At 37.9% G+C, this 12,616-nt stretch overlaps 1 protein-coding gene across 2 annotated transcripts in view; it reads right to left on the bottom strand.

The window, feature by feature from the left end:
• The window catches only part of MYO18B (myosin XVIIIB), an 810,748-nt gene that overhangs the window by 537,301 nt on the left and 260,831 nt on the right, over nucleotides 1–12,616 (bottom strand). For both annotated transcript variants that reach the window (XM_089684120.1, XM_089684121.1), the window contains exon 14: nucleotides 4,231–4,401. In XM_089684120.1, the coding sequence (XP_089540246.1) occupies nucleotides 4,231–4,401 (171 nt within the window). The remainder of the gene's footprint in view (nucleotides 1–4,230; nucleotides 4,402–12,616) is intronic.

Genomic DNA, 12,616 nt, shown 5'->3' with positions numbered 1-12,616 from the left:
GTAGTCAATTTCAGATAACTTTCAGTTGTTCATGACCAAAGGCATTAGATATGGTTGTTCTAAAAACATGCACTGCTTGTAGAGGAGTTTATAAAGTGATTAGCTATGGTTCCACCTGTGGCAGGCTATAGGTATACCTGACACATTTTTTCTTATCAATTTAGAATGAAGACACATAGGCTTTGTAAAATAATAAATCCCTGTAACATGATTTATGTTCATTTCCAACAAGAAAAAAAACTATTGCTGAATGTCCAAAACCAACTGTCCACCTGTGAGCCAATACAGTGAATTCTCTGCAAACGCAACCCAAAAATATTCAATAAACATATATTAAATCAAAATTATAGGTTCGCAAACACATCACACCAACTCATACAATAGTGTCAACCAATATATAGATACATATTGTGCTGCGCTCCTCTATTATTATCATCAAAGACACATTGATTAAGTGTAAAAAATAAACTAAAATAAAATCTAATATAAATAAAGTATGAAAAAAACAAAACAAAATGTGAAAAAAACAAATGTCCACTGTGCTTATACAATCCCTTTATACTATGGAAATAAATGTATCATTGTATATCCAGAGACTGATACATAAGAGTCCTCTTTCTTTTTGAGAAATCTGTGCTAATTAGATGAATACACTCCAGGTTCCAAAAACTTTTGCAGCATAAATACAGCTCTATCATGCGCTCACCTCCAGCCTCAACAGGCTAAATCACGCAGTTTATCCTATTAAAGGATGAAGTATGCTTGGCTGCTTATCACCTTCAAACAATCTCTCCAAACTGCAGTTTTCCTGGTTAACCTGGTGTCACTCCTTTCCTCATTATCTTGTATGGATCTATGGGTGTGTGGATGGTTGGATGAATCTTCCCTCCTTCTCCCCTCCAGGGGAACAATCCTCCAGAATTACTCCAGCAAACTCCACATATATAATTGCAAAGAAAAACAGAAGATAGTGCTTTATCCTTATAAAACTCCTTTTATTGCCAAACTCTGTCTGTCACACTCACATTTTCATTAAAATAAACAAGCCTTTAAGAAGAAAAGGTAGCAGTGTGTTAACACACACTGTGTCTGTACTCGCCAGAAAAGCCGACTGCACGCGGTGATGTCAGAGCCCCTCCCCTACGCGTTACGCCACCGGTCACGTGGCTTCATCATAAACAAGTCTTCTTAAAGGCTTGTTTATTTTAATGAAAATGTGAGTGTGACAGACAGAGTTTGGCAATAAAAGGAGTTTTATAAGGATAAAGCACTATCTTCTGTTTTTCTTTGCAATTATATATGTGGAGTTTGCTGGAGTAATTCTGGAGGATTGTTCCCCTGGAGGGGAGAAGGAGGGAAGATTCATCCAACCATCCACACACCCATAGATCCATACAAGATAATGAGGAGAGGAGTGATGCCAGGTTAACCAGGAAAACTGCAGTTTGGAGAGATTGTTTGAAGGTGATAAGCAGCCAAGCATACTTCATCCTTTTATAGGATAAACTGCGTGATTTAGCCTGTTGAGGCTGGAGACGGAGGTGAGCGCATGATAGAGCTGTATTTATGCTGCAAAAGTTTTTGAAACCTGGAGTGTATTCATCTAATTAGCACAGATTTTTCAAAAAGAAAGAGGACTCTTATGTATCAGTCTCTGGATATACAATGATACATTTATTTCCATAGTATAAAGGGATTGTATAAGCACAGTGGACATTTGTTTTTTTCACATTTTGTTTTGTTTTTTTCATACTTTATTTATATTAGATTTTATTTTAGTTTATTTTTTACACTTAATCAATGTGTCTTTGATGATAATAATAGAGGAGCGCAGCACAATATTGATGAATGTATTTCAAGACATGCTCAATTAATATTGGCAGCAGTAAACTGTGCATGTGACAAGGGCACCAAAAAAACAGTCCAGACAGGTTTGCTCTGCACTTTTATTCAAAAAGCCAACAAACAATTGCATTTTCAAATCAAATGGGCTTAGTACAGCCATTTCATATCATAAAATGTCTGTGCATCTGAGCCACTAACTAAATTCATGTCAGTTCCTGACTAACAGGGTGCCCTCTAATGGGTTCCCTGAAAAATCAGGCAACTCTTGTAACTTTTTAGTGTTCTGTCAGCACTCAGACACCAGAGAAATAGAGAAAAAGGACAGCTGAGAGTAATAATGAGGTCTGACAACTAAGGAAAATTTGGACCTAGGAATAGAGGCTTTATTACGCCCAAAGCTCTTTAAAGCCTCTGGGCTCCAGGAGCCAAAACAGAACATGGGTCCTAATACAGAGCTATAGGGAGGATATTCACCTTCCCTAATACTCCCTGACTGGCACCGGCATCTGCTCCTGTGTGCTGAGTTTCGGCCATCTTCATTGGCTGGCACAAAATAACGTCACTCCTGCACATGCACAAGAGCTAGTCATCCCGGCACACAGGATTGGCCTGGCCACTGTAAGATGTGCCGCACATGCGCAGCTCAGTTTACATTTTGGGGATTGCTGTGAGCAGGCAGCAGATATGTTTTATTTCAGAAGAGACAGTGTTATAAAATGCCTGCCTGCTCACAACATACAGCAGAACTTTAGTTCCACTGTAAGATTCTGAGAAAACAAAAAGTTTACTTTTTCCACATCAGCCACAAACCCTTACTACAGTCAGGTCCATAAATATTGGGACCGGTGTGTTCCTTCTTTTTAAGAATGTTCCAAACAGTTGTTTTGGCCACGTCTAATGTTTTTGCTATCTCTCTGATGGGTTTGTTTTGTTTTTTCAGCCTAATCATGGCTTGCTTCACTGATAGTGACAGCTCTTTGGATCTCATCTTGAGAGTTGACAGCAACAGATTCCAAATGCAAATAGCACACTTGAAATGAACTCTGGACCTTTTATCTGCTCATTGTAATTGGGATAATGAGGGAATAACACACACCTGGCCATGGAACAGCTGAGAAGCCAATTGTCCCATTACTTTTGGTCCCTTAACAAGTGGGAGGCACATATGCAAACTGTTGTAATTCCTACACCGTTCACCTGATTTGTAAATACCCTCAAATTAAAGCTGACAGTCTACAGTTAAAGCACATCTTGTTCATTTCATTTCAAATCCATTGTGGTGGTGTATAGAGCCAAAAATGTTAGAATTGTGTCGATGTCCCAATATTTATGGACCTGACTGTATGTGTATATGAGAAACCTAGGTGATACAGCATCCACAATCTTGTCTACCAGTGCATTACATTATATAAATATTTTAGATATTTTAAATTATATAAATATAATAAACATTAAATATACATATACATGCAGATATATATATTTTCTCTTTTTTTAGGCATGTGATAGTACTCATGTTTTTCCAAAGACTTTGCAAGCTCTTCTCTCAGCCAAAATCTATTGTGTCATACAGAAGAGAAACAGCAGAATACATAATACAATCAAGCCAAATGTTCTTTATTAGATGCCAGTTTGTATGCTCATACATTTGAAATCCTGGCAGAGGACTGTCTGTACACCTGGGCTAGTTGCTAGGAAACAGCTCGCCTTAAATAAGCTTTCAAACTATTCTGGGTTTTCTGCTTGGCAGATATGGGAACAAGAAGAATAATGGCCATGCAAATATCTGAGGTCCCAGGCCAAACAGCCCCATGCAAATAAATTATCTCTTAATTTGGGAATATGGGAAAAAAAAGTACGCGCTGAGTCACTTAGATACTGAAAAACGGGCATTATCACATTATAAATTACATTTATTGCTCGGATGTACTGTGAGAAAAAGTATCCTGGTCGGGTATGCTAATTTATGCCAACTAATTACAAGTTCTTCAAAACTGTATGAATTACAAGTAATTATTGTGCTATGCAATTTTATATGTTATTTTGGTAAATGTTATTATACATTTATGAAGCAGCTGAAACAACTTATATATTATTTGTGAAACATGCAGTTTGCTGACATGCCTAAGGCATCATGTAGCTGGTGTAGGCGTAGCTCAGAATAGCTGTACTTTATGGCTAAAGTGTTTTTATATCAGATTAGCGTGCATCTATATTGGACAGGCAAGCATTCCCAACCTCTTCTACCACAACAGTAACATTAGGGACGAAATTTCATCATGTATGGATATTTGTTTCCCTAGTAAATGGGAGAGGTAATTGAATGCTATGTATCGAAATAATATATGGGATATATATATTTAATTCAAAAAAAGGTCACCATACCTGTCTTAGTTTCATCCTCTTGGTTACTGCCTCTAGCTCCAAGTGTGACCTGTTCAATTATCTGCTTGAGGTGATGTTTAAAGACAGCTGTAGATAGTTCCTCACATTCACAACCTAGAACATTAGCGGCATTGTTTGCCCAATCAAATCTCATAAACTGCTTTCTTCCAACTAAAAAAAAAAAAAAAGCATCCTGTTAATTGCCCTTATGTTTTAACAGCAACATTGAAAGAAATACATTCAATAACACAGACTTTTATACATTTTTTACACAGAAAACTACATAGCAGGCCAATGATGTGTAGTAATTGGCAACTATTTGAACAATGATAGAGAGCCCAAGTAATGAAGTAAGTTCCAAAAACACAGCTACTGCCTGATGGCTAGTAATGTTCCACATACTGAACTTACTTAAAACCCAATTCCGGGCAAAATGTTTATCCCCTTCAATACCAGGCACTTTCACTCCCTTCCTGCCCAGGCCAATTTTCAGCTTTCAGCGCCGTTGCACTTTGAATGACAATTGCAAGGTCATGCAACACTGTACTCATAATAAATTGTTATAATTTTTTATTTACACAAATAGACCTTTCTTTTGGTGGTATTTAATCACCACTGTTTTTTTATGCAAATATTGACAAAAAACATGTTTTTCTTTGTTTCTGTTATAATTTTTTGCAAATAAATACTCTTTCTTTATAAATGTAGGCCAAACTGTATTCTGCAACATTTTGTTGGTGACAATAACCCAAATCAGTGTTTAATATATAGTCTGTAGGAAAGTTATAAAGTTATAGAGTAGAATATATCTGAAAATCAATCAGTTCTGATGTACTGACTGCCTATCTCATTTCTTGAGGCCCAAAAACACCAGGACAGTAAAAATATCCTCCAAGTGACCCCTTTTTTGAAATAAGACGGTCCAAGATATTTAGTAAGCGGCATGATGAGTTGTTGTAATTTTGTTGTCAAAAATGTTTTTACATACTGTTACCTGTGCAGTACATCCTCATCATATAACTGGTGTGGTGGGGATCAGGGACACTGACTGGCGACAGTATACATTTTTAATATTTTTTTTTCTTTTTAATTGTACTACACTGGGTAAGTGATCAAGATTTTTTACTTTTTACACATTATGATTGCTTGTACTAGTGAATTTCACTGGCATAAGCAACAATTTTTACTGAATTAAATTGATTTACTCAGTGTTTACTATTGTGGTTAGCTGTGATTGGCCACAGCTAATTACATGGTACAGATGAGCTGTGATTGGACCTGTCTGTACCATGTGATTACTGTGATCAATCACAGAGATCAACACAATAGTACACAATGGATGGCATGAACGAAAACCATCCATTTTGTACAATTGTCATGTGATCTGCTGTGATTGCTAGTTAGCTGAATTATGAAATAAGGTGTTCCTGATATTACTTTATGGTTTCACACTAGATTTGTCACCATTATTCTCTGTTCAAAACAAAATCTATATTTTTATTTGAATGCCCTCATAAATGACAGAATCAATTTACAACTTACAGTGTCAAAAAAAAATTTACATACTGTTACCTGTGCAGTACATCCTCATCATATAACTGGTGTGGTGGGGATCAGGGACACTGACTGGCGACAGTATACATTTTTAATATTTTTTTTTCTTTTTAATTATATTTTTTGTATGATATTTTTCAACATACTGTGATCAGTAACATTGTACTACACTGGGTAAGTGATCAGGATTTTTTTACTTTTTACACATTATGATTGCTTGTACTAGTGAATTTCACTGGTATAAGCAATGATTTTTACTGAATTAAATTGATTTACTCAGTGTTTACTATTGTGGTTAGCTGTGATTGGCCACAGCTAATCACATGGTACAGATGAGCTGTGATTGGACCTGTCTGTACCATGTGATTACTGTGATCAATCACAGAGATCAACACAATAGTACACAGGGATAAGGTAAGTAAAATTGTTTTTCCTCTCTCTAAGGCAAAACACACTATTAACCCTTGCAGTGAGACTGTGATAGATTTTTTTGTTGCTCAGGGTAGGGTTTTAATAAGATTGTGCTTTCATAGAGGAAAGCATTTCTAACACTTTTCTGCTCTGCCTAAAACAATGTTTGTTTTTGGCTGAAGATACTGTATATTTTAACAGTTATTTAGTGAACATTTTTTTGGTACAGCATGGTAATATAAAAATATAAACAAAATAAACAGTAAATATCATATAATAAGAACACAAAATACCATGCAATGGAGTGATAATATACTATAGTGGCCCAAAAGTGTCTGAAGGAATTATATCTATATAAATAAATCTGTGAAGAGTCAATAATATCGAATGTCTCCCTAAACGTCACAAAAGTGTTATGAAGATTTTCAATGCAAAATAAATAAACAAATATCAAACAAAAAACTGTGTGCTGCTGCTGCTGCTGCCTTAATCTATGAGTGATTCATATAAATTCCCATTAGTTATGCAATATCTAATGCCAATTGTGTAGATATATACACTTACTGGCCACTTTATTAGGTACACCTTGCTAGTACCAGGTTGGACCCCCTTTTGCCTTCAGAACTTCCTTAATGCTTCATGGCATAGATTCAATAAGGTGTTGGAAACATTCCTCAGAGAATATGAATATAGTCCATACTGACATGAGTTACTGTTGCCTTTCTATCATCTCAAACCAGTCTGCCCATTCTCCTCTGACCTCTGACATCCACAAAACATTTTTGTCCACAAAATTTCTGCTCACTGGATATTTTCTTTTTTTTTTTGGACCATTCTCTGTAAACCCTAGAGATGGTTGTGTGTGACAATCCCAGTAGATCAGAAGTTTTTGAAACCAGCCCGTTTGGCACAAACAACCATGCCATGTTCAAAGACACTTAAATCCCCTTTCTTCCCCATTCTGATGCTTGGTTTGAACTTGCCTAAATGCGTTGAGTTGCTGCCATGTGATTGGCTGATTAGCAATTTGTGTTACCACGCAATTGAACAGGAGTACCTAATAAAGTGGCTGGTGAGTGTGGTAGATACTATATAACTGTTGAATAGTCAATGCTCTCTGTCTCTGTCCTTGGTGCTGAAATCCAAGGCTCAGTCTATGATTTTCAGTACAAAATCTAATTTTCATTCCTAGCTCAGGTCACCTTTCTAGCAATTTTCAGTATAATATTCATATAGCTGTCTTTCTATATGGTAGATCTGTATATGTGATTTGATATATATGTTTACTTTGAGAAATACTGTTTAGCCTGGGCAGAGTAAGCTAACCTGCACTGAGGATGTTTCTCTGTCAGGCCTATGTCAATATGAACCTAAGCCATGCTAATCAGCACTGGACTGCATAGCTGCAAAATGTGTTAAATTTACACTCATTAATTAACAGCCTTAAGAAATCACTGGCTTGTCACCAACAAAGAGGCTTCACACTTCCACCCCAGTTGGTACAAAAAGGAAGGTAATTAAGGGAAATTACAATGTGACTTGGGAACTCAAAGCTAAACTGCTAGTCTATTACCATGAATGGAAGACAATTTAGGTGAGAGGTTAATGAGTAAATGATTAATACCCTAAAGGGAATAAGATGACTGCAACACAGCATTTAGTTTTAGGAAAAACATGACAATAAAGGCAAAGAAACGTGTGCATTGCTAAACAAATTAAGCAACGTGGCATAGAAAATGACCACTTCAAACATAAATTGACACATTTCATGGAACATTGCTTACTCAAAAACCATAGGCTGAATTAATCAGTGAAATATCTAATGTGTAACAACATGTGCTTATCTAAGCTTAAACTGCACATTTCTCTGTTTAGTTGATTTTTTGTGTTGCCTTACAACACAGATCTTTATGGGTAGTTGCATTTAAAACATCCAAATGCAGAAAACAACAACTACCAATAATAACTACCAGATTTCCCTGTGGCTCATTCAATCACTATGTAGAACATTTGTGAGTGAATATCCCCCCCCCCCCAGGGTGTGCTTTGCGTTTTATCCAACTAATGTCATAAGTCTATTTTAATCCTCCTAATACTTCTATATAATCCACTAGAAATCTGCAATACCACATTTCTAGCTGCTTCCTCCAGTGGATCCCCTGTAGGAATTTACTGAAATCCTTTTAGCTGATGACAATTGTGGCTTAGGTGGAAAGATCTGCTTAGCTTGTCACAATGTCACACCTGTGCTAAAGAAGATTTCCTGACATCATCCAGATAAAAGCAAAGAGAGCAGATGTTTATGGACTCCTTTATTCAACACTTAAATTACACCTGTACTGAATCATGTCAGTTGCCATTTCTGACCATCTTCTAAAAAAAAGTTGGTTACCTGTTGTCTTTGGCTTTAATATTTTGTGTCAGTGACCAAGGACAATCATGCAGCAACATCAAGCATATCTGTTCCACATCAGTAACAGAAAGTACTGAAACCAATGGATCAGCATGGAATCCAAGCAACGAACATTTTTAGAAAAAATAAAGCAGCCTACATACTCCCTCAATACATGCTTCCTGCTGGTTTGTTGACCCTGTCTCCACACTTGTAATAGAAACAAAATTTACTATAAGATTATATGTCAAATTAATAATGTTTTGTGCATCTTTATACAATTATTGATGATATTATGATATTGAATAGCCAACACTGCTGCTGGGTGCTGCCATCTCAGATGTCATATCAGCAGGCAGCTTTAGCCAAACTCAAAGATGTCGGTTGAATGATGCTCTGTATTATTCCCTTGCTATAATTTATTGACATTTAAAGAGCCTCTCATTTTTCTGATAGGGCAGAGATGCTGAAAGCAGTAGCCTAAACACAGCAGAGCACGTAAGTGCTTGTTTAGCTACATCATTTTTTTTATGAATTAAGTTATGAATCCTGTAGAGAAGAGTTAAAACCTTTACCAGTTTATGTTTTGCTGTCTGCATACAACTGGGGAAATATCTCTTTACTTCCTGTCTCTGAGCTGCAACAGGAAAGAAGAAGAAAGTGAGGGAAATTCCCATCTTACACAGTTGTCCCTGGAACCAATTTCCCCATTGAAAAATGCCCCTTTATTTTTGGTTCTAGGAAGGCCTCTGAACTTCTTTCTCTGTAATAATAGTCACCAGTTTAAACATGGTGGTTAATCTCCCCAGTGACAACAGAGAGAGTAATAAAAACTTAACAGAGGGTATAACTCTTCTCTACTATTTAAAAAAAACATTTTTGCCTATATATATACAATTTATTAAAGCCTCTAGGGACACCTCCAAGGTATCAAAGACAGCTCTGGGTCTCTAGTAATTATCGCGAGCCAGGGGGACCAGCTCCCGATCATATGATCATTGTGACAGTCAATCACAGTGGTCATGGAGTCAAGCAGACCTTGCCATGCAATAGCCTATTTAAAAGGTTGCTGGGACTGGGAGGGAAGGGGGTAATTAATTCATGGGTGCACAGATAATCACTGACCTCACCTGAAAATGTATGCTAACAAGTAAATGTACAGGTTCCTGCTGTCTCCAATAATAACAGCAGATGGAGGATCAGGAGCAGGGAGCAGCACAAGCAGAAATTGACAGTTCCAGAAAGTGGTCAGACTCCTATTAAAATTACATGAACAACAACATGGGAAAAAAACATGTTTTTTTTTTATCCTCTACTGCTACAAGATTTCCTTCTACAAGTTGAGGTCTGGTGATGGAGTCTTTTCAAAGTAATCCCACCATAAGAGCTGTCATTGTTAAGCTCTTTTTGAAAATACTACTTTCCTGACAATCATACAGACTCTTCAACTTCAAAACTTTGATATATTGAGCCATATCAAGTCTCCAAATACAGATTTTTGTCTGTATTTCCTGATCTCCACTGCTGGTCAGAGATTGTGAAAATATTTGCTCAGCATAACAACCCAATAGCCCTTGGATTTCTCAGGTTTACTGATAGGGCCATAATTATACTGTATATAAAAATGTGAAGTTTCATTGACAGTGCATCTATCATTACATATACCTGTAGTAACATTGTTAGTATGGTTGAAACGAAGTCCATCTGATTGAACGCACAGAGAAAATAAGAACACACACACACAGCAAACCTTCATGTACACAAGAAGAAGGCTTTATGTATTTGGAGGGTAAAGCTCTTTTCCTCCAGATGTAAAGAGTGACCCCTTGTCGTCTGTGATGACCTTAAAGCGAATAGTTCTACACCAAGTTCACAATATGGACCACTTTTGTATTTATACATGTTGATCCCATCCCCCATTAATCTCCTTTTCTCAAGAGAGAATACATTCAGTTCCTCTAATCTTTCCTCATAGCTGAGCTCCTCCATGCCTCTTATTAGTTTGGTTGCCCTTCTCTGCACTTTCTCCAGTTCCATTATCTATTTTTTGTGAATTGGTGCCCAAAACCGAACTGTGTATTCTAGATGAGGTTTTACAAATTATTTGTATAAGGGCAAAACGATGGTTTCTCTTTGCAGTCCATACCTCCTTTAATACAAGAAAGGATCTTGCTCACTTTGGAAACTTCAGCTTGGCATTGCATGCTATTATTAAGCCTAGGATCTACCAGAACACCGAGATCCTTCTCCCCCCTTGATTACCCCAGTTGTACTTCTTCTAGTATGTACAGTATGATACATGCATATTTTTAGCCCCCAAGTGCATCACTTTACATTTATCAACATTAAACCATATTTACCATGAAGTTGCCCAATTAAACAGTGCATTGAGGCTGGCTTGTAATTTGGAGACCTCCTGTAAGGACGTTATTTCACTGCATAGCTTGGTGCCATCTGCAAAGACTGAAATTGTACTTTCAATCCTATATTTAATATATTATTATTTATTTATATATTTATTTAATATAGCTGAAGGCTAGTTGAACTTTATATAAAAAGAGATATCTCAGCAATCTGAAAACTCAAAGGAACTCGTATGTGACACCTTGTTGTTAGACAACAATATGTTTGTGTGAGATGGATGAAGATGGAAATGTGTGCAGTGTGGGTGCGGCTTCTAGGACACATCACCCCACCCACTAGACAGACTGTGGCCTTCTGAGAGGCTCCCTGGATGCAGGGGGTGGACCCAGAAAAAAAGGAGTGTACGAGCCGTTCTGAAAGGTTCTGGAGGGACTGAGCAGAGCCTGGGAGAGAGAGAGGATCCACTGACCAGGAGCTCTGAGCCTTTGTAGAGAGCTAAGCAATCTCCAACACAACTTTCCCCTCTGAGTGAAGATATTGGATCAGGCAGGGGTGGCATTGGCAACTATCATCTTGGATAAAGTATTAATCTTGGATTAAGCATTTCACTTCTATTCTGTGTCATCTGAATATCTCTTTTCTATCCCCTCATAGGTAATCTATGCTGCTTTCAAAATCCACCTCTAACTGAAGTTGATTCATTACTATCAATGTTCTTAATGGGAACCCTATGCTGCTTTCAAAATGCATCTCTAACTGAAGTAGATTCACTACTATCAATGTCCTTAATGGTAATCTATGCTGCTTTCAAAATCGTTAGCTCTGTCTATATTACTGTGATGTTTATTTTGCTCTCCTGTTGTCTCACCTAAATTATGAGCACATCTTAATCTTTAGAACTCTGCCCTCCTGCACTTTTGTAGTCGGGCTTTGGTGTGAGAAGTTTACTTTTGGAGTGAGAAGTATACTCTGCTTGCCATGTATCTCCTATGCACTTCTAATTGTTAGACAAGTAATACCCCCACCCAGCTCAGTATAAATTTAGACCATCTTTAGGGGAAATCACAGGCAGGGGTGTCATTGGCAACTATCATCTTGGATACAGTATTACCTTTAATTAGACCTGGAATTACCTTTATTTTTCACTCCATAAGACACACTTTTTCCCTCCACAAAAATGGGGGAAAATGTCTGTGCATCTTATAGAGCGAATATGGAGTGGCCAGCCCACTATTCCCTCTGCTGCCGCTGCTGTGTTAGAATATCGGGCTGGCCGCTTGGCTCTACTGTGCAGAAGAACCTGCTCCTCGGTCCTACCTGTTCCTCTGTGCAGCAGCATCCTGCTTTCACTGCCCGTCTTCTCTCCCTGGCACCGGCATCTTCAGTGTGGGCACCCGGCTGTGACAGCTTGCAGCTTCACAGCCGGGTGCCCACTGCGCATGCGCTGCACTTTGTGAATGGCCCTGTAGTCTTCTGGGACCTGTCACATGTCCCACAAGACTACGAGGAGGGAGGGGGGAGGACAACTACACAGAAGTGGGAGTGGGTACCTGTCAAATTCAGGTACTCGCCCCCCCCACTCCCCAAAGGTCTGCAGTCTCTGGTCATCTCCTGTAGTATGTCCGCAGTCTCTGGTCATCTGTAGTATGTCCACAGTTTCTGGTC

Source organism: Staurois parvus, unplaced genomic scaffold (genome assembly GCF_062004578.1).
Source record: "Staurois parvus isolate SC_StPar_1 unplaced genomic scaffold, SC_StPar_1.0 ptg000336l, whole genome shotgun sequence".
NCBI classification, from domain to species: Eukaryota; Metazoa; Chordata; class Amphibia; order Anura; family Ranidae; genus Staurois; species Staurois parvus.
The sequence above is the reverse complement of the archived record's forward strand: the minus strand, read 5'-3'. Positions and strand labels throughout refer to the sequence as shown.